This window comes from Wolffia australiana, chromosome 9, assembly GCF_029677425.1.
Source record: "Wolffia australiana isolate 7733 chromosome 9, ASM2967742v1".
Classification (NCBI taxonomy): Eukaryota; Viridiplantae; Streptophyta; class Magnoliopsida; order Alismatales; family Araceae; genus Wolffia; species Wolffia australiana.
In genome coordinates this window covers 5,929,070-5,948,959 of record NC_135843.1, presented here as the reverse complement: position 1 = coordinate 5,948,959, position 19,890 = coordinate 5,929,070, and the positions used below count along the sequence as shown (strand labels likewise).

Below are 19,890 nucleotides of genomic sequence, written 5' to 3'. Positions count from 1 at the left end.
AGAGAGAGAGAGGGGGAGAGGGAGAGAGAGAGAGAGAGAGAGAGAGAGAGAGAGAGAGAGAGAGAGAGAGAGAGAGAGAGAGAGAGAGAGAGAGAGAGAGAGAGAGAGAGAGAGAGAGAGAGAGAGAGAGAGAGAGAGAGAGAGAGAGAGAGAGAGAGAGGGAGAGAGAGAGAGAGAGAGAGAGAGAGAGAGAGAGAGAGAGAGAGAGAGAGAGAGAGAGAGAGAGAGAGAGAGAGAGGAGAGAGAGAGAGAGGGAGAGAGAGAGAGAGAGAGAGAGAGAGAGAGAGAGAGAGAGAGAGAGAGAGAGAGAGAGAGAGAGAGAGAGAGAGAGAGAGAGAGAGAGAGAGAGAGAGGAGAGAGAGAGAGAGAGAGAGAGAGAGAGAGAGAGAGAGAGAGAGAGAGAGAGAGAGAGAGAGACAGAGAGAGAGAGAGAGAGAGAGAGAGAGAGAGAGAGAGAGAGAGAGAGAGAGAGAGAGAGAGAGAGAGAGAGAGAGAGAGAGAGAGAGAGAGAGAGAGAGAGAGAGAGAGAGAGAGAGAGAGAGAGAGAGAGAGAGAGAGAGAGAGAGAGAGAGAGAGAGAGAGAGAGAGAGAGAGAGAGAGAGAGAGAGAGAGAGAGAGAGAGACAGAGAGAGAGAGACAGAGAGAGAGACAGAGAGAGAGAGAGAGGGAAGCACCGACACACATTTTCCCTATACTGGAGGCCCAATAGTCCAAACTGGCCCAATATCTCTCGGCCTAGAACTTTCCATTAATATTTCTTCAGCGCAGCGCTCTCCTCTTCCTGAACTTTATTATAAGTACTCTTCAAACAATTCTGCAGCTCTGATTTCGACGTATTTCAACAAGTCCGAGAGCACCTCGCCCATCTCCACTCCCTCCCTCGCGAGCTCTGCTCTCCCCTCTTCTCCTCTGGACAATTCCCTCCAGCGGAGCTCGTCAATGGCTCAGCCTCTGGTGAAGAAGGACGACGACCGGGACGAAGAAGGTCTGATTTTGATCCAACCTCCTCCCTTCTTCCCTCCTCCGATCTCAGCCCCGCGGCGTTGATTTCCCTTTTTTTAATCCCCGTTTCTTTAATTTATGCTGTGCTTAGTTTTATTTTTGGGGATCTGCGGGTCGCATTTGGACTCTTCATTGTTGTTTTAGATCTGAATCTGGAGTTCCATGGGTAGATCTGAGGGTGTTCATATCATGTTTGTTCGTTGAGAGTCACTTATTGTCTAGATTTTGTCTGATTTTTCTTGGATCTTGGGATCGCGTGATTTGGATTCCGCCCTATTAGCTTCTGATTGGAGGGAAAACCGTGTTCCAAGGCGATTGGACTGAAACAAGGGCGTTTTTGCAGAGGAATACTCTCCATTTTTGGGGATCGAGAAAGGTTCTGTTCTTCAGGAAGCCAGGGTATTCAACGATCCTCAGCTAGATGCCCGGCGATGCTCGCAGGTACTGCCTCCCCCGATTAAAGACTTGTCAATTTGATGATTTTCTCCTAATTTGCTCTACACCCCTTTCGATGCTACATCTGTAGGTGATTACGAAGTTGTTGTATTTGATAAATCAAGGTGAAACCTTCACAAAGGTCAGCTCGTTTGCATTCTTGATCATACAAAGGATCAATTTTAATTTTTTGGGTTCTCTTCTTCGTCATTGAGGGACTTATTTTCTTGGGTTCTTGAAGGTTGAAGCTACGGAGGTTTTCTTCTCTGTTACCAAGCTTTTCCAATCCAGGGATCCAGGTCTGAGGAGAATGGTGTACTTGATCATCAAGGAGCTCTCTCCCTCTGCTGATGAGGTTGGGTCGTATTTTTTCTCATCTTTCTTGTGTTTCTAAGCTTTTTTTAAAAAATTATAACTGGGTCTTCTCTGTTCTCATTAGGTTATTATTGTCACGAGCTCACTGATGAAAGACATGAACAGCAAAACGGATATGTATCGGGCCAATGCTATTCGAGTTCTTTCTCGAATAATTGACGGCACTCTCCTGACTCAAATCGAGCGTTACTTGAAGCAAGCCATAGTTGACAAGAACTCTGTTGTGGCCAGTGCTGCGCTTGTCAGTGGTGTGCACTTACTTGAGGTAGTTTCTAGCAAATCTGAACCATTTATAGTTAATGCTCATCCCTGATTTACCTTATTTGTATTTCTTCTTTAATGTTGGCAGACCAACCCTGAGATTGTGAAGAGGTGGAGTAATGAGGTTCAGGAAGCTGTCCAGTCTAGGGCTGCTCTTGTGCAATTTCATGCTCTGGCCCTTCTTCACCAGGTAGATTTTCAATTTCCTTTTCCTCTTTTCTCATGGGATATGGCATTAGGGTAATTTTGATTGGAGATTGCATTTTTTATTTTTAGTTATATTTTTAATTTTTTTTGAAGAAAAATGTTTTAAGATTTTGGAATTGGTTTATTTTTCTGCACAAATGATGTATCGAAGGTCCGGTTTGGCCCGTAGGAGTCAGTTGATTGTCAGGCTCTAGGATCATTTCGAGTTTAAATCTATTTAAGTTTGTATTGAATTTATTTTTTCCAAAAGTATGATGTATCGAAGGTCCTATTTTGCCATATAGAAGTCAATTGATGTGGCTTTACAGGTACTTTGACTTAGGGTTCAACTTTTATGTTTATGATTTTTTTTACAATTGTTTAATTTTTTGGTAGAGTAATAGGTATCGATGTTCCTGTTTTATATGCAGGAGTGAGTTGATACGGCTTTAAGTTCATTTTAGTTAATATTTTTTAAATATTAATTAGATTTAAATATTTAAGTTTTTATAATTCTCTTGCTTTTCTATTTCTTTCATAAGTATGAGTTGTCTGAGGAATTGCTTGGCCCGTAGGAATTAGTTGATGTCAGTTTTTATTTTAACTCTGTGCTGTGTCTTTTGTTTTATTGGTGAATATGAAGAAACTTTGATCTGCAGATACGACAAAATGACCGCCTTGCTGTCAGCAAGCTCGTCACAAGCTTAACAAGAGGGAACGTTCGTTCTCCTTTGGCTCAGTGCCTCCTGATTAGATACACCAGCCAGGTTATTGTGCCTTTTAAATAAAGATGTCCAATAATATTTCTTCCCATTCCGACCTTCATTTTTTCTTTCAGGTAATTAGAGAATCAAATACTCAGTCTGGGGAACGTCCGTTCTATGATTTCCTGGAATCCTGCCTGCGTCAGAAAGCTGAAATGGTGATATTTGAAGCTGCGAGGGCGATAACAGAACTATATGGAGTTACCAGCCGAGAGTTGACTCCAGCAATCACTGTTCTTCAACTGTTTTTGAGTTCATCAAAACCTGTTCTTCGTTTTGCTGCTGTCAGAACTTTAAATAAGGTTCCCATTTTCTTTCATCAGATCCAACTTTTTATTTTTCATTCATTATGATGTAAATTCGTGATTATCTATCATAATTATCTCATGCAGGTGGCCATGGCACATCCTTTGGCCGTTACAAACTGTAACATTGACATGGAGAGCTTAATATCAGATCAAAACAGGAGCATTGCAACGCTTGCAATCACAACTCTTTTGAAAACTGGTAACGAGTCAAGCGTGGATCGTTTGATGAAGCAGATCACTAATTTCATGTCTGATATCTCTGATGAGTTCAAAATTGTTGTTGTCGAGGCTATACGATCCTTATGCCTGAAGTTTCCTCTCAAATATCGCTCACTGTAAGAAACACATTTCTGTTTTAAAATTTTTCCTGTAATTTAGTTTATTTTCTACTCATGTCTGATTCTGCTATTCTCTGTGACTGCAACTTTGGCGAAGGATGAGCTTCTTGAGTAACATCCTCAGAGAAGAGGGGGGTTTTGAATTCAAGAAGGCTATCGTTGATTCTATTGTTCTCCTCATCCGAGATATCCCTGATGCAAAAGAAAATGGGTTGTTGCATCTCTGTGAGTTTATCGAAGACTGTGAATTCACTTATCTTTCTACTCAGGTATTTTATTTTCTCTTGTCGGCTGAAATGTTTCCTTTTTATATAGAATACTGCTTGTTCTCTGTATAAATCCTAGTTTATGTTTAATACTTTGTTTCCACCTTAGATCCTTCACTTTATTGGAAATGAGGGTCCAAAGACCTCTGATCCCAGCAAGTACATCCGATACATCTATAACCGCGTTATTCTCGAAAATGCCACTGTTCGGGCTGCTGCTGTGAGCACCTTAGCGAAATTCGGTGCTTTGGTCGGCTCTTTGAAGGTATGCAAACATTTATTGATCTATTAAATGTTAAATTACGGACTTAAATATTTGAAACTTGTGTATCTTTCAGCCTCGCATACTCATCCTTATGAGGCGTTGCTTATATGACATCGATGATGAGGTGAGACCTGGTCAACACATGCTCAGTTCTTGTACTATTTCATTAAGTCCGACTTTGGAACTAGAGGAAACATCCATCGTCATCTCTGCCTATTAGTATTCTTTCCCAGAACATCATTATCTGTGAATAAAATTAAACCATCTTTTCGTTTCATTGTTATTCAAGGAGTAGCAGTCATTAAGACAAGTTACTATGTCAAGTTCATCATCATCATCAACATCAAACTCAAACTTCATCATCCATTTTTGTATGAGACGATGGTGAGACGATGATGAGGCAATAACGAGACAATCATAGTCATCATTATTCTCATTGTCCTGGAAAAATCCAAACCCTACAACCAATCCATGCATTTCTGCAAATGGAAAAGTAAGTACAGCTAGTTTGATCCTTTCTAATATCAATGACCCTCTTTCCACTCTGTCTTTTAGGTTCGTGACCGAGCCACACTCTATCTGGACACTCTTGGAAGGGGTGACTTGGAAGCAACCAATCAGCAGACAGACGAAGACGTAAAGAGTTTTCTCTTTGGGTCACTTTCTATTCCACTGAACAATCTGGAGAGCAGCCTGCAGAAATACGTAGGCACTGCATCAAATATCTACTAAATTTTCTTCCCATATTTGGGTGAATTACATTTCTGTAACGCAATTTTCAGGAAGCGTCTGAAGAACCATTTGATATTGATTCCGTATCCAAGGAGGTGAAGTCCCAGCCTCTATTGGAGAAGAAGGCCGCGGGTAAAAAGCCTACTGGATTGGGCCAGCCTGTTTCTAAGCCGGCATCTGCGGATGATGCCTATGAGAGGCTTCTTTCCTCCATCCCAGAGTTTTCCTCTTTTGGCAAGCTCCTGAAGGTCAGTAACCCAACTTCACTTTTTCCTTTCCATGTTCGTATCTATTCATTTTGCATTTTCTTGATGTTGATGGCCTGACTGTAATTATTTTTCTTCTGTTTATCCTCATTAATTGCATTTGTTGTTTGAATTTTCCATCCGAATTTTTCTTTTCTGTTCTCCTCCATTGCATTTTTTTCTATTTTTCTTGGGCTTGTCCTAATGTGTTAATTGCATTTTTTTTGCTTCTATCTTTCTTCTTGTTATTACTTCTTTAATTCCAATTTTCTTGGGTTTTTTTCCATTTCCATAATTGCATTATTTCGATTTTAATATTCCTACTGAATTTATTCTTCTTTGCCTTGTCCTCATTTTTTTAATTACATCTTTGTATTAGCTGTCCGATTAAATTTTTTTCTTTGCCTCTTCCGACTTTATTTAATTGCTTTTTTTCAACATTTATTTTCCACCTGAATGGATTTGATCTTCAGTATGCTCTCATTTCCTTCAATTGCATTTTTCCATATTGATTTTCTAACTGACTTTATTTTTATTCGGTTTGTCCTCTCTGTAAAATTGATATCTCCATCTTTTCCCTATTCAAACCTTCATCCAAACACTAGTAGAAGTGTTCCCTTATTTCCTTGCTTTAATTAAATGTTAGAGAGGCTTGTTTGACCTTCATAAGATAGGAAAAAATAGGTCGAGAAATAAGATTGAGAATCCGATCAGATTGCCTTAATTTATGTTCTTGGGTTATGGTAGGAAAGTAATAACGAAACAAAACACTTACACATTCGGAATACTATCATCTTTCTATGCTCCACACCACCCCCCCCCCCTAGTGCTCAAAAGGACATTCAAAGAGGAAAGTCTGGTTGATATGAAATCCATTTACAAAAATTTATTGAATTGCCCTTTATTTCAGTCATCTGCTCCGATGGAGCTGACCGAGGCGGAGACCGAGTACTCGGTCAACGTGGTGAAGCACATTTATGACGGCCACATCTTGCTCCAATACAACTGCACCAACACGATCCCAGAGCAGCTGCTGGAGAACGTGAGAAACCTCAACCATTTCAAACTAACCCATGTTTAAAGCAATGGAATCTCATCAACCTGCTCCTATTCTCAGGTTTCTGTGCTTGTGGACGCTTCGGAGGCCGAGGACTTCTCTGAGGTTGCCGTCCGGCCGTTGCCGAGCCTTCCCTATGACTCTCCTGGTCAAACCTTTGTCGCCTTTGCGAAGCCAGATGGCATTAGCGTAGGGAAATTCTCCAATCTCTTGAAGTTCATCGTCAAAGAGGTATAATGATGAAACCGAAGCAAGCTTCTGGCATGGAGGAAGATATTTGATTGATGGTGGAGTTGACTTTGTTTGGGGCAGGTGGACCCGACGACAGGCGAGGCAGAGGAGGAAGGCATGGAGGATGAGTATCAGCTGGAGGAGGTGGAGATTGTCGCAGCGGACTACATGGTGAAGGTGGGAGTGTCAAATTTCAGGAACGCGTGGGAAGGACTTGGGGATGAGAACGAACGGGTTGATGAGTACGGGCTCGGCCCTAGGGAATCTCTAGCTGAGGCTGTTGTCGCTGTCGTCAACATCCTCGGCATGCAGCCTTGCGAGGTCAGTCTTATCTTCCAAAACCCTAAAACCATGAACCCTAAAAATAGTTCAGGGACGCGGACGGGACGATTTTTTCGTCTCGGGACGAAAAAATCTCCCCGTCCGAGGATACGGACGAATTTCGGCACAAAAATTCGTCCCAGGGCCACCGGACGGGACGGTTTTCGTCCTGTGGGAAGAAAAAACCGTCCGTCTGGAGGTCTCGAAATATGGATGGACGGATGTGGACGAAACACCGCCGGATTCACATCCGACGGTTGAGATCTCGCCACGTGGCCTCACTTCGACGATTTACATCAAGCTCCCTGTATTTTTTTGCAGGTGCAAACTGACGCTGCTCAGAATTAGTTGTATATATGTCCATTTGCATTCTCTCTCCTCCATATTTCCCTTAAAAAACTTGGAAAAATCTATATTAATATATTAAAAATATAAAATGGGTTTTTTTCGTCCGGGGCGAATTTTGGGACGAAAATTCGTCCTGGGAGGACTGGACGGGACAGTTTTTTTATTGTTGGACGAAAAATCGTGCTGTCCTTTGTCCCTGAACTTACTCTGGACGTTGGACGGTACGAATTCCGTCTATCGTCCACATCTGGGAGGATCTGGAACTATAACCCGAAATCTGTTATTGACCTTGGAAGCTCATCTGGTTGAGTCACACACCCCCCACCCCACTTCGCTCTGTGCAAGGGGGTGGCTCCAAAAACACTAAACCTTAAACCCTAAATCCAGAATCCTAAACCTTGAACTCTTTGACGGTTGTAAATGCAGGGGACGGAGACAGTGCCAAGCAGCGCTAGGTCTCACACTTGCTTGCTCTCCGGGGTGTTCATGGGGCAAGCCAAGGTGCTGGTCCGTCTCTCCTTTGGTATTGACTCCACGAAGCATGTGGCAATGAAGCTTGCCGTTCGTTCTGACGATCCTGATGTCAGCGAGGCCATCCACGACATCGTCAACAGTTGACCTTCCTGCTATTGCCATCCATCTTGACCGTGATTTGCGTATAGAAAGAAGAGAATTCCCTTGTTCTTTCACTAGGCAGGCCACTGCTTTTCCCCTGGTCAAGAATCAATCTAAGTCTTGAGGCTGGTTTAGCTTTTATTTTACAACTGGACAAGACCTTTCTTTTCCATTTTTTTTCTTGATATATTTGAATGTGAAGTTGTGATGTCATTTGGTGAATGCCGGGGAATAAATATACGTTGGGGTTTGGGCTATTTTGGCCTGATTTAGAGTTTTGTGTCACACACCAAACTAGTTGAGTCGACGTCTTCTAAGAAAATTAATCCCTCAAATTGTGTAGAAAACTTTTGCAGAACAAGAAATTGATGCCATAGAACAATGGGATGTATGCTTCAGAAGGGTAAGAATGGATTAACTCAAGAAAGAAATTGAATGAAATTATGAATTAGCTCATCTAATCATTGTACTTGGTTCAAAGTATGACCAGAATGGTGTGTTATGGCACCATGATCAGAAGTAAAAATTCTATTTCATCCAATTCCCAATCACAAACACATGAAAAATACAGGGTTGGTAGATCAGATGAGAACTTAGCTCCTATAATGCATTGGAGTTTTTAAGTACTAGATAGTCTAAGGTTAGACTGATACGATGGCATCTAATGATCTAGAAAATCCATATACGAAAGACAAATATAATCCTAATGGGTTAAATCTATTCCTGATTAGGGATCAGGGTTTGGACTGAATTTAATCAATCCTATGTTTTGATACCACTTGTATCCGCAAGAGTCTTGCATCGATTCTCAAGGATGATGAAGATCGTACGTGAATGTAAATCAATGTAAAACATACCTCGATCCATCGCGTCTTCGCTTAGTTGAATTGAACAATCTTTAGGGGAGGCCTTTTGGATCAATACGGGATGACATCCTGAAGTCTCTCTGAGTAATGGGATGCTCAGGAGAAAAGTCAATTACCTTATGACCCAAGGACCTGGCCCCTATTTATAGGAAGAGGAAATACTTAAGCCTCTTAAGCCTATCTTAATTAATCCCATCATTATAATTAAGACAAGCTTAGCCTCTACACAATTAATTACCACACTTATTGTTATAAATGTCTTAATCCCGTCATTAAGTGAATCACATATGAAATGGGATTTATAACTGATAGCTTAACAATATGCAATTATATACATACATATATACAATTGTCCATAGATTAAGAAATTAATCTAACAATCTCCCACTTGGACAATGTATATATGTTAATAAAATATTGCATATCATCACTTTAGGAGCTCAAATTCATACTATCATTATTAAGACATTTAAACCAATCTCGTCCATGACAAACTAGCATAGAACCAAGGGGCTTTTGTTACATTAATAGTAACTAAACCCAAACAATGATCACATACACCAATTCAATGAATGACATAGATCATGTATGGATGTGTAGCATGGAAATTACACAACACGTGATTCATACGTGTACATTTCCAACTTAGTCCTCCGGATTCTGAATGGAGATCAACTGAAGTTTGTTCAGACATGCTCAAATTTAGGAGATTACTCATGCATGAAAATAAACTCCATAATATGTCTATTACTGAATGAACATCAAAATACAAACTCCCACTGAATTACATATCCTCATGAGGTATTAAACACATATGAGCAGTATGCTCATGAAAGACCTTTGGCGGCAGTTCTTTTGTGAGTGGATCCGGTACCATGGAGTTTGTCCCAATATGTTCAACAGACAACTGCCCTGTCTGAATTTTTTTTCTTTCACAACTAGGAACTTGATATCAATGTGCTTTGATTTCGTTAAGCTCCTGTTGTTATTGGCAAACCTTACGGCTGATTGATTATCACAATAGAGCTTTAGCTGTCTTTCAATGCCATCAACGGTTCTCAAGCTTGTGACAAAATTCTTCAGCCAATTCCCTTGATTTGATGCTTCATAGCATGCTATATATTCTGGTGCTATAGTAGAAGATGCTATCAATGCTTGCTTTGCACTTCTCCAAAATATAGTTCCTTCTGCTAACAGAAAAATATAGCCTGGAGTAGACTTTCTGCTATCAACGCATCCAGCAAAATTAGAATTGGAATACCCAATGATCGCCAATTGGTCTGATTTCTTGTATGTGAGCATATGTCCTTTTGTTCTCTGAAGGTATCGCATGACTCTCTTGGTTGCTCTTCCAATGAAACTCTGGGGCGAAGCACTCAAGACGGCTGCCTATTTACTTAATCGAATTCCAACAAAGGCAACTAAGAAAACTCCATAGGAGCTTTGGACGACTCGCAAACCAAGTTTGAAACATTTACACATTTGGGGTTGTCAAGCAGAAGCACGACCCTTATTGCCTAATGAACGGAAGCTTGACTCCAAAACTGTCACTTGCTATTTTGTTGGATATTCTGAAATGTCTAGAGGTTTTAAATTTTATGACCCCACTACTAAAGCTATTTTTGAGACGGGAAGTGCTCATTTCTTTGAGGATGTTGAGTTTGCAGGGGGAGATAAAGTTCATGACATTGTCTTTACGGAAGAATTAGAGGATGCCTCTTTAGTTATTGTTGATGACCAAGAAGATGAATTAATCACACTTGGCCCACCAACAAAGGCACCACTAATTCAAGATAATGCTTCATGCTCCTCTATTCTAGTTAAACAAACATCACAACCTCAAATACAAGTGCCCTTAAGAAGATCCACAAGAGAAAGAAAATCTGCAATTCCGGATGACTATATTGTTTTTCTCTAGGAACATGAGGCTGATTTTGAGATCATGGAAGATGATCCTCTTAATATAAAACAGGCTATGCAGAATTTTAACTCTCAAAGGTGGATAGATGCCATGAACGAAGAAATAAAATCTATGGTTGACAATGACGTTTGGGATCTTGTCCCATTACCCGAAGGTAAGAAGCCCATTGGCTGCAAATGGATATTTAAAACCAAAAGGGATTTAAAGGGTAATATGGAAAGATATAAAGGTCGTCTTGTTGCAAAAGGTTTTACTCAACGAGATTATAATGAGACTTTCTCTCTAGTTTCATCGAAATACTCCTTTAGAATTATAATGGCACTTGTAGGACATTTTAATCTTGAACTACACTAGATGGATGTCAAGACTGCGTTTCTTAACAGAGACATTAATGAGACCATATATATGATTAAACCAGAAAACTTTGAGATCGAAGATCCAAAGTCAATGGTCTGCAAATTAAAGAAGTCCATCTATGGTCTAAAGCAAGCTTCTCGTCAATGGTATCAAAAATTTCATCGAATTATTGTCTCTTTCGGGTTTGAGGCAAACTTAGCAGATGAATGTGTGTACCATAAGTTTAGTGGGAGTAAATACATATTTCTCGTCCTATATGTTGATGACATATTACTTGCCACAAACGATACAAACCTACTTCATGACACGAAGAAATTTCTGTCGAGTCATTTTGAGATGAAGGATCTCAGTGAAGCCTCATATGTATTGGGCATTCAGATATATCGTGATCGCTCTCAAAATATCTTAGGTTTGTCTCAAAAGGGATATATTGAAAAAATCCTTAAACGATATGGCATGGAAGATTGTAAACCTCTAGACACTCCTATTGCTAAAGGAGACAAGTTCAGTCTTGATCAGTGTCTGAAGAACAATTTTGGAAGCCAGAATGCAAAAGATTCCTTATGCATCGGCAAGAGTCTTAGTTAAATCTTTAGATCAATCAAGATTTTTGGTAGGGTTGAATCAAGATTATTGATCGATTTGATTTGTTTAATCAAAATATTGATTGCCATCCTATATTTTGACTGAAAAAGAATACTTCAATACAAAAAAATGTGAAAATGGTGAATATATTTTGAAAGACCGAGGTATGAGTTTCGAAGACAAAATTATAAATCACTCATTATCATGACAATTATTACTTTAATAAACAGATATGGGTATGTCTAAATATTAAGGTGGGAGTTTGGAAGACAGAATTATAAATCACTCATTATTATGGAATTTATTACACAGTTCTGTAGATGAGGTTATGTTCATATTTTTTAATACTAAGGTATGAGTTTGGAAGAGAGAATAATAAATCACCCATTCTTATGATTATGTATATGAGATTAGGTTTAAATATTTATGAAAACTAAGGTGGTGGGTACATTGACAAAAACAAGAATACAGTAACCAAAACGTGTAATGAGGAATCTGACTACGTCAACCAAAATGTGACATGTCCAATTGAGATGATGTTATCAATACACTTGTTGAAGACATCCCCGATGTCATCAATAGACGAATGTTAGTGACCGTGACAAGATGATGTGACTGAGCGAGAGGACATCCCAGACATCATGTATGAAAAATATCACAGATGCAAGAGATGTATGACATCACACACCAGGACAACGTTATTGACATCAATGGCTCTTGCAGGGTGACATGACGGAGTGAGAGGATGTCTCCAAGGTCACCTATCGACGAAGTCCTGAATGTAATTGGACCATGTCATTTATCGAGACGATGTCATTGATGTCACTAACTGAGAGGATGTGACATGGGCGAGTGTTAGGATGCTTCTGATGTCTCCAATGGATGACATCACTACTTGAGACCATGTCACTACCGCCACTGATTGAGATGATGTCATGTGATTGAGTGAGAGGACGTTCTTGACATCACATTAGTATGACGACACTAACATCATCGATGTCACTGATGAATGCATCATAAACCAATACAATATTATTGACCTCATAAATATTATTGGAAGACCTGATCGAGTAGGATGGAATGCTAGACTGGTACTCAGTGAGTGATGTAAGCTATGGATTATGTCAAAAACTGAGATGATGTCATTCATGTCACTGACTGTGATGAATTGATGCGACCGGGGGAGGGGATGTCTCGATGTCACCAAATGATGGTGACAATGACATCACCGAAGGATGACAACATCGACCAAGATGATGTCATTAATGTCACAAACCGAGAGGAAGTGATGGGACTGGGTGAGAGGATGTCCCAACGTCACATATGGATGTTGTGAATGACATCAGAGATGAACAACCTCAGAAACTGAGATGCCTTGATTGACATCACAGACTACTGAGGACATGCCATGGCCAGATGAGAGGACCTCCACGACATCACCTACTGATGGTGGCAATGACATTATGAACGGACAACACCATGGACTGAGACGCTATGATGTAGTCATTCAACTCATTTAAAGAGATGCTGATCCATTACCTGAATCATGCATCATCTAGAGCTTCAACCATTGGCAAATGAGACGTTATATAATTTCAATAAAGTAAATGAATAATTAAAAGATTCACCTGGCATGATTACTGAAGCAAAACTAGCGACTTTACTCGCTTGTGCCAAATGTTTTCAAGTTATAGATTTTAACCCTGAAACCTGGATTAGATCTTGCATTAAAAATATTTAGCAAGGAAAAAAAACATATATGATCCATGTTGATCATGATCCAAATGAAAAGTAATCTCAACTGGTGTATGCAGAGGGGAAGAGGGAGGAGTTGAGATGGCCAGAGTTTCTTGGCTTGGGGGAAGAAATAACTATGGTAATGCTGATTCAAATTCAAATGCTCAAAACACACAAGAACTCCTCATACCTCAGCTTACTTCAAATGCTGAATGCAGAGGGAAGATTGAAACATTGCAGAATGTGGATGAAATGCCAAAAACTTCTTCACTGAAATGCACCTTACATTTCAATCAATAAAACCTCCTCAGCATGCCTCTACAGCTTAATACAAATGCATAATGTAGATAGAAGATTGGAAGGTTGCAGAAGAGAAAGATTTCTCATGTTGAATATATTTTTTGATTTAAGAAGCCAGCGCAACATAAAAGAAAGAGTAAAGGCTTAATAATATCAAGTTACTATTAATATTTTTATAATAATATTTTGTATTTTATCAATATTTTCACTTGCACTCCATTAAGCATCACTTCTGGTTAAATTGAATAACTCCTATAATAATAATTTATCGGATTTACCTTATTTATGCATTTTAAAAACAGGTTTATATACTTCATTCCTTTGATTTATGTGAATGAACTCTCACTTTTTATTATAGTTTAGTTGAAGTAGAATAATAGGTTAAATTAAAGTTAATTTTTGGATGCAAATTGGAGAGGGAGAGCCTAATAAACAATTTGGATCAGAGTATAGGAGAATAAAAAAGAAAATTGAATCCTCTTTTGGGATCAGAGTTCATTCACCCATGTCTAAATTGAATCACATTTCTATGTTATGTTCAAAATCATTGAAATAAAATTTTAATTCATTATCATATCTCTGGGATGTTTATAATGAATTACATGAATATATGAGAGGACCGAGTAAATTATGATGACTTGATAGTAAAATCATCACTATTCTTGAAAGCTTTATTTTAAAAATTCTTCATGGAAGTATGCTCAAGGAAGACAGTTGAAATATCCAAAAACGAATAACACTGTACAATCCTCACATGATAACTACCACTAATCATATGGCCATCAGTGTAGAGATACTAAGGATGTAAAATGGGTGCTCTATAGGGAAAGAGTTCGCTGAATTGATACATAGAAATCCTTGAATGTTACCTAAATAACATTCAGGTTGATTTATAGTATAGTTTTATGAGCTATACTATAAATGCATCTTGTCAATGGATTGACCACAACTTACAAGTCTGTAATTGTGGAATCAAACTAGTCTTAGCTTGGATATAGTAAGAAGTACACGGAGTCAATTAAGTGTTCAAGATAAGATCGTCCACCCTTTGTATGAGAGGTAGACACCAAGGAAAAAGATGCATTAGGTTCCGTAGCCAAGTTAGTGAAGGTATTGGAGAAGATTTTCTCCGCTGATCTCAATTACACATTAGTGCTAACTGGAATGATGGACTAGGGTTAGAATTTTAATGGTACACTAAGTAATTTGAAAGTCTTGGGTGAATGAACAATTATATGTGTATAATAGTAATAGGTGAGAGTGAAATTTTCATGAGAGAGTTAATACATTATTTTATATTTTCTATAGCACAAGGTATAGCTTGACAAGCCAAGGGAAGAACATTTATCCAATCAATTTGGTTGATCAATTCTTATTAACTAACTTATATGCCAGTATAATTAATTTAATATGGTTGACCAATACATGGACATAATAAATATTAAATAGACTGATACAGGGAACCTAAAGGATCACAAGTACAAGATCTATCAATGTTGGGGAATATACTTAAATTACAATGGATTTTACAAAAGTTCCATAAGAAGTATAAATATACGGGGGAACCCACTTCACTTGTCCATGCAACATAGATCTGGGAGACCCCATTTGTCTCTCCCTCTCAAAGAGGCTCTCCCTCAAGTGTGATGGGACAAAGAGAGGATCTACAAGATCTTGAAGGAGACTTGAACAAGTTCAAATGGAGATCCATCGTAGAATTGATTTTGTGGATTTGTCTAGTGATGGATTGCACGAAAAACTTCAAGAGACTCTTCCATGAAGAAAAATGAAAGTTGAACTGATGAATTTATTTCAATGATTTCTGATACACAAAATAACTTTGGAAAATGAATCAAGGCCACATAACCTGACCTTGACAATATTCACCAGGTGCTCTAAAAGGAACAATAATTCATTAGCCCTTTCATGGGACTTTTTTTATCATTGGCTTCCCAGTACATATAATCCCTGATTCACCATACATGCCTAAAATGAATTAGGATTTTTTTACCTACAATCCTTGATCGGGCATCCTCGTTACGACTAATGCATTGTAAAATCTATGGAGAGCTCTTTCTATAATATTTTATTTACATCGACCAATTAGTTAATCAAATCCTCTTCCTTGAGTGAGAATCTTTTCATATCGAGGGAAAATAATCCCACCATGAGTATTTAATCATATCATAGACTTATTGTTGTTTGTGAGTCAGGATGGTTTTCAATCCCCTACTTAAGAGCTCCTAGATCATAGATCAAATTTCAACCAACCATCCATGATATGTCTTTGATATCTTGAATCAATGTGGTCTACAGTTAGGGTATTTAACATTTAAGGATTCATATGGATTAACTCAGTGAACTGTTTATCTAAAGAGCAGTCACTATCTCTCCTTAGAATATAAACACAAATGGTAATGGGTCTATATATTGTCATCATCTGAACATGAGCAGATACTTTATCCCATTTATTTCTGGAATATCCTATGAATAATGATGTTTACAATATTCATCAAAAACGAAGTAATCACCAAATTATATTTTCATCATAAACCACTAATAATTCTCTTTATTCATTACTTCATTATATTTATTAAAGTTCATAATTATGAATACGACTTGTATTAACAAATTCTAAACATGCCGTGGAACATGCACTTGGCTTGCCATAACATGGTTTTCTTTTAAAGTTGGTACATTTTTATACGGTCCGTTTATCTTGGCATCAGGATGATTATGAGTAGAGTTTTACTCACCATTCAGATACCAGAATGAATCGTAATCCTTGCACGATGTTTGCTGATTCTATAGGCTGCAAATATTGAAGATCAGGTATCCTAACTAAACGGTCCTATATCAGTCGGCAGACATTTATTATGAGAGCATGAGAGAGAGAGAGAGAGAGAGAGAGAGAGAGAGAGAGGGAGGGGGAGAGGGAGGGGGAGGGAGAGAGAGAGAGGGAGAGGGAGAGAGAGAGAGAGAGAGAGAGAGAGAGAGAGAGAGAGAGAGAGAGAGAGAGGGAGAGAGAGAGAGAGAGAGAGAGAGAGAGAGAGAGAGAGAGAGAGAGAGAGAGAGAGAGAGAGAGAGAGAGAGAGAGAGAGAGAGAGAGAGAGAGAGAGAGAGAGAGAGAGAGAGAGAGAGAGAGAGAGAGAGAGAGAGAGAGAGAGAGAGAGAGAGTATATTACTCTTGATTGGGTTTATAATTCTCATGGAATATAATTTATGCTCCATGAATGTCTCAAATTTCATTACAGTCTCTTAAAAACCCACAACCTCATCAATCATATAGGTGAATTGATCTTGCATGGAGGCGTCAAAGTCACCGACCTCCACCTTTGGTAGGATGTCCTGAATCCCGATATCATCATCATCTTGTTGGACTCATCTGGAGAGTTACTGAGCAAGATCATCTTATGTTCCTCATTCATATTATTGGTTTCTAATGTCATCTTCTTCCTCTTCTTTGGAGTGAAACCGCTGACAGAAACTTTGCTGTAGAGAACTTAAGGTATTTATTCTCCTCATACAGCTCAAGGTCTTGTATGAGCACTGTCATCCTTGTAAAGAATATGTGATGGTAGTTATTAAAAATTTAAAGATAAAAAATGGTCTTCTCACCCATCAGCAGTGACATTCCACTACTTTTGCCATCTTCATTGATGAATAGCCTTCATTGGCATCTATTCACTCTATAGAGAAACCCCTATGGGATTCCAGTTATGATAAAAGTATATGGCCTGCTAACCAACTGTATGCCCTCATATTTAATTACTCATTTATACAAATTGCATTGGTTATAATTCATATGGAAAATTTTAATGTACTAGAGTTAATACAACGATACTTGAATTATGGTGATATCATACTCAGATGATTAGTTAACTTAAAAGATATGTCAGAAACATTCATACTTGTATGATATTGGAGAAGGAGATCAAAATATCTGGATAGCATGTCAATATCTATTATTGCTCACATGCTGAGGATGGTTGATCAAATAATCATTTCAGTGGAGATACTAATGAAGGGTAGTGTGTTCTCTTTTGGGAATATTACACTAAATTTATCTAACTAAAACCCTAGATATTTTTATAGCTAATTATAAGCCTAGTTGGTTTATCTTAGATTTGTGTTAGTGGTCCTTAAATTTTTTTGATACTTAGGACATATTATGAGTAGACATTTGTGTTTAGACTATGACCCAATATAACATGATCACAGGATGCCAAACAGGCGTAACCTGGATTCAATGGCGAATTCACAAAGGATATTCTGTGGTGAATATGGGATTTTTCGTACTCAGTATAAGATTTGATAACTTAGAAGAAGTGTATTAGAAAATCATTTGTTAAGGCTATGGGAATAACATGAAATATAGTTTTTGAGGCATTAATGCTAATAAATTGGCTGATTAAGGGTTTGATAGTTGACCATACCCTTAGTCATTTTAGGGTTATTACATGAATTATCAATTATAACTTCAAGGTAACCGATGTCAGAGACGTTCAGGGAAAGATTTTATGAGTTCCTTTATACCTTGTAAAACATGAAATCCAATTTGGTGTCTCTCCTGTTGGCAACTTGGCCTATATATTGGGTTAAATCAATCAATGTTTAATTAATTTATAAGTTAGATATTTTTATTTAATTAGCATGGGGAATAAAGAGTTATTAGAATTTTGGAATGATTTTCAATACATGTAGTATGAGTCATCTTGGATTACATTTTTTGGTTCTTCGGATGCAAGAGAATTTATGTGAAGTGGAATTTTTTTATTTCTAAGAAGATCTATTACATCTAAAATAACCCAAAATTCTGATTTCAAAAAAAAAAAACACAAATGCATGTCTTTGCTTATTTTCCCCTCATTTTTCTCCCTCGCTTCTTGAGTTCTGTCCCCACCTTGTATGAATAGAATGATTATAGCATCCTGGATCCATGGCGATGATGTCGGGAATTTCAAATAGATTTGAAAGTTGATGCGTTTGAAATCTGGACACATATGTGCCTTTAGATGGCTTATACAAGGAAGCAGTTTCAATTCCACTCACGGTGATTCTATCGTTAATGTGTCTTGGTTTCAGTTTAATATTTTAAAATTTTATTTTTGCATCATATGATACGCAAATGTCATCTTGGATCATTGCTTCTTGGAAAGCCCAGTGAAGGAGTCTCCACCCTTGATTGGACATGATCAATATGAATTTCAGTATTCTGGTTTACCATGTTGGTTGGGAAGAAGAGTTTGGATGCTATTTTAATGTGTCACTAGTGCTGACGTTGGTGGAAATGCTTGCATCTTTCCAAGAAAAGTCGCAATCAGCACCAACTCCCCCATGTTTCTGGCAGATGCTAGAGCATGGTTGGGGGTGGCAGCACTGATGATAGACTTCCATGCTCACTTGCATATGTAATGTTGGCCCACATAAGTTTGGCATCACGTGCCTTGCATGTAGGTCTGTTAATGTGATAATTATATGTGTTCGATATGGTTTTAAGCATATAAATACTAATTCTTTTATTTTTGTTTAAATTGGCAAAATCATGGTGCCGGGTACGTCCAACCCTACGGTTGTGCTCGTAGACCGATCCATCCATGCCCTGGATGCCACCAAAGGGGTGTTTATTGATAAAATGTAGTGTTTTTCATCATTTTGGGTGTGGAGCGAGCATACATGTCCCAATTACACAAGGACCCTACTTGCCCACGCCCATGTTGCACGAAGGGAAGGGTCCATAGGTGTTACCTAGTGAAGGCAGAGAGATGGTCACTCGAGCTAGCAGGAGTAGGGGAGCCCTCACCGTGATGCAAAAATATCGAGTGCATAGTCCGCCCCGCCATTCTCAAATGTTATCGCGGAGATGCGCTAGTTGACGAACTATCAGGCGAGAGGGTGAGCTCTCCCGCCTCAAGCTCTCCATGCTATCCGCCACTCCCGCAGGCCTTCCTTCGACAGTGTGTGATGCATACGAAGGGCCGACAAGCTGAGGTGTTCAACGTAATAACATCCACGAGCTATTGGAGGGAGTGCTTGCCAAGAAAGGAAAATGGAGGAGGGGGTTTGTGTGCGTACTGCATGGTTGGAAATGGCGTCTGCTGTCTGATTTCCCTCGCGCAGCTGGTGACGCATACTAGTTGTGCGGGGGCGGCACTGCTTGATGTCCTGCCATACGCATTGCAGTCGCCGCTAGGAGCATTTGCCTGCACGAAACATGTCAACTAATACATGTGAGTCTGATTCTACGATGATGTGGTGAAGGTTTTGTTCCTTGCATAGGAGTAAACCATCACATATCGCCATGGCCTTGACTACTGTATTAGTTTGGATGCTATAGAAAGAGGAGAAAGCAAAAAGAATACTCCCTGCATGATC

General features: G+C 38.9%; 1 protein-coding gene across 1 annotated transcript; it reads left to right on the top strand.

Moving 5' to 3' along the window:
• Positions 1-806: 806 nt before the first annotated feature.
• On the top strand, positions 807-8,021 carry LOC144707438 (coatomer gamma-2 subunit, putative / gamma-2 coat protein, putative / gamma-2 COP). The gene is made up of 18 exons (XM_078580542.1): positions 807-985; positions 1,346-1,443; positions 1,529-1,579; positions 1,679-1,792; positions 1,877-2,077; positions 2,162-2,263; positions 2,919-3,026; positions 3,098-3,325; positions 3,416-3,666; positions 3,767-3,938; positions 4,045-4,200; positions 4,274-4,324; positions 4,756-4,905; positions 4,983-5,180; positions 6,088-6,219; positions 6,295-6,465; positions 6,547-6,786; positions 7,561-8,021. Exons 1-18 carry the CDS (start codon positions 940-942, stop codon positions 7,750-7,752), a joined length of 2,661 nt encoding a protein of 886 aa, XP_078436668.1. The 5' UTR covers positions 807-939; the 3' UTR covers positions 7,753-8,021.
• Positions 8,022-19,890: the final 11,869 nt, after the last annotated feature.

Bases quoted from the DNA above. Each gene is read 5' to 3' on its own strand.
- LOC144707438 (XM_078580542.1), top strand. From the start codon at position 940: ATGGCTCAGCCTCTGGTGAAGAAGGACGACGACCGGGACGAAGAAG. The intron at 2,264-2,918 runs GTAGATTTTCAA...TTTGATCTGCAG, and splicing joins CTCTGGCCCTTCTTCACCAG to ATACGACAAAATGACCGCCT. The intron at 6,466-6,546 runs GTATAATGATGA...TGTTTGGGGCAG, and splicing joins TGAAGTTCATCGTCAAAGAG to GTGGACCCGACGACAGGCGA.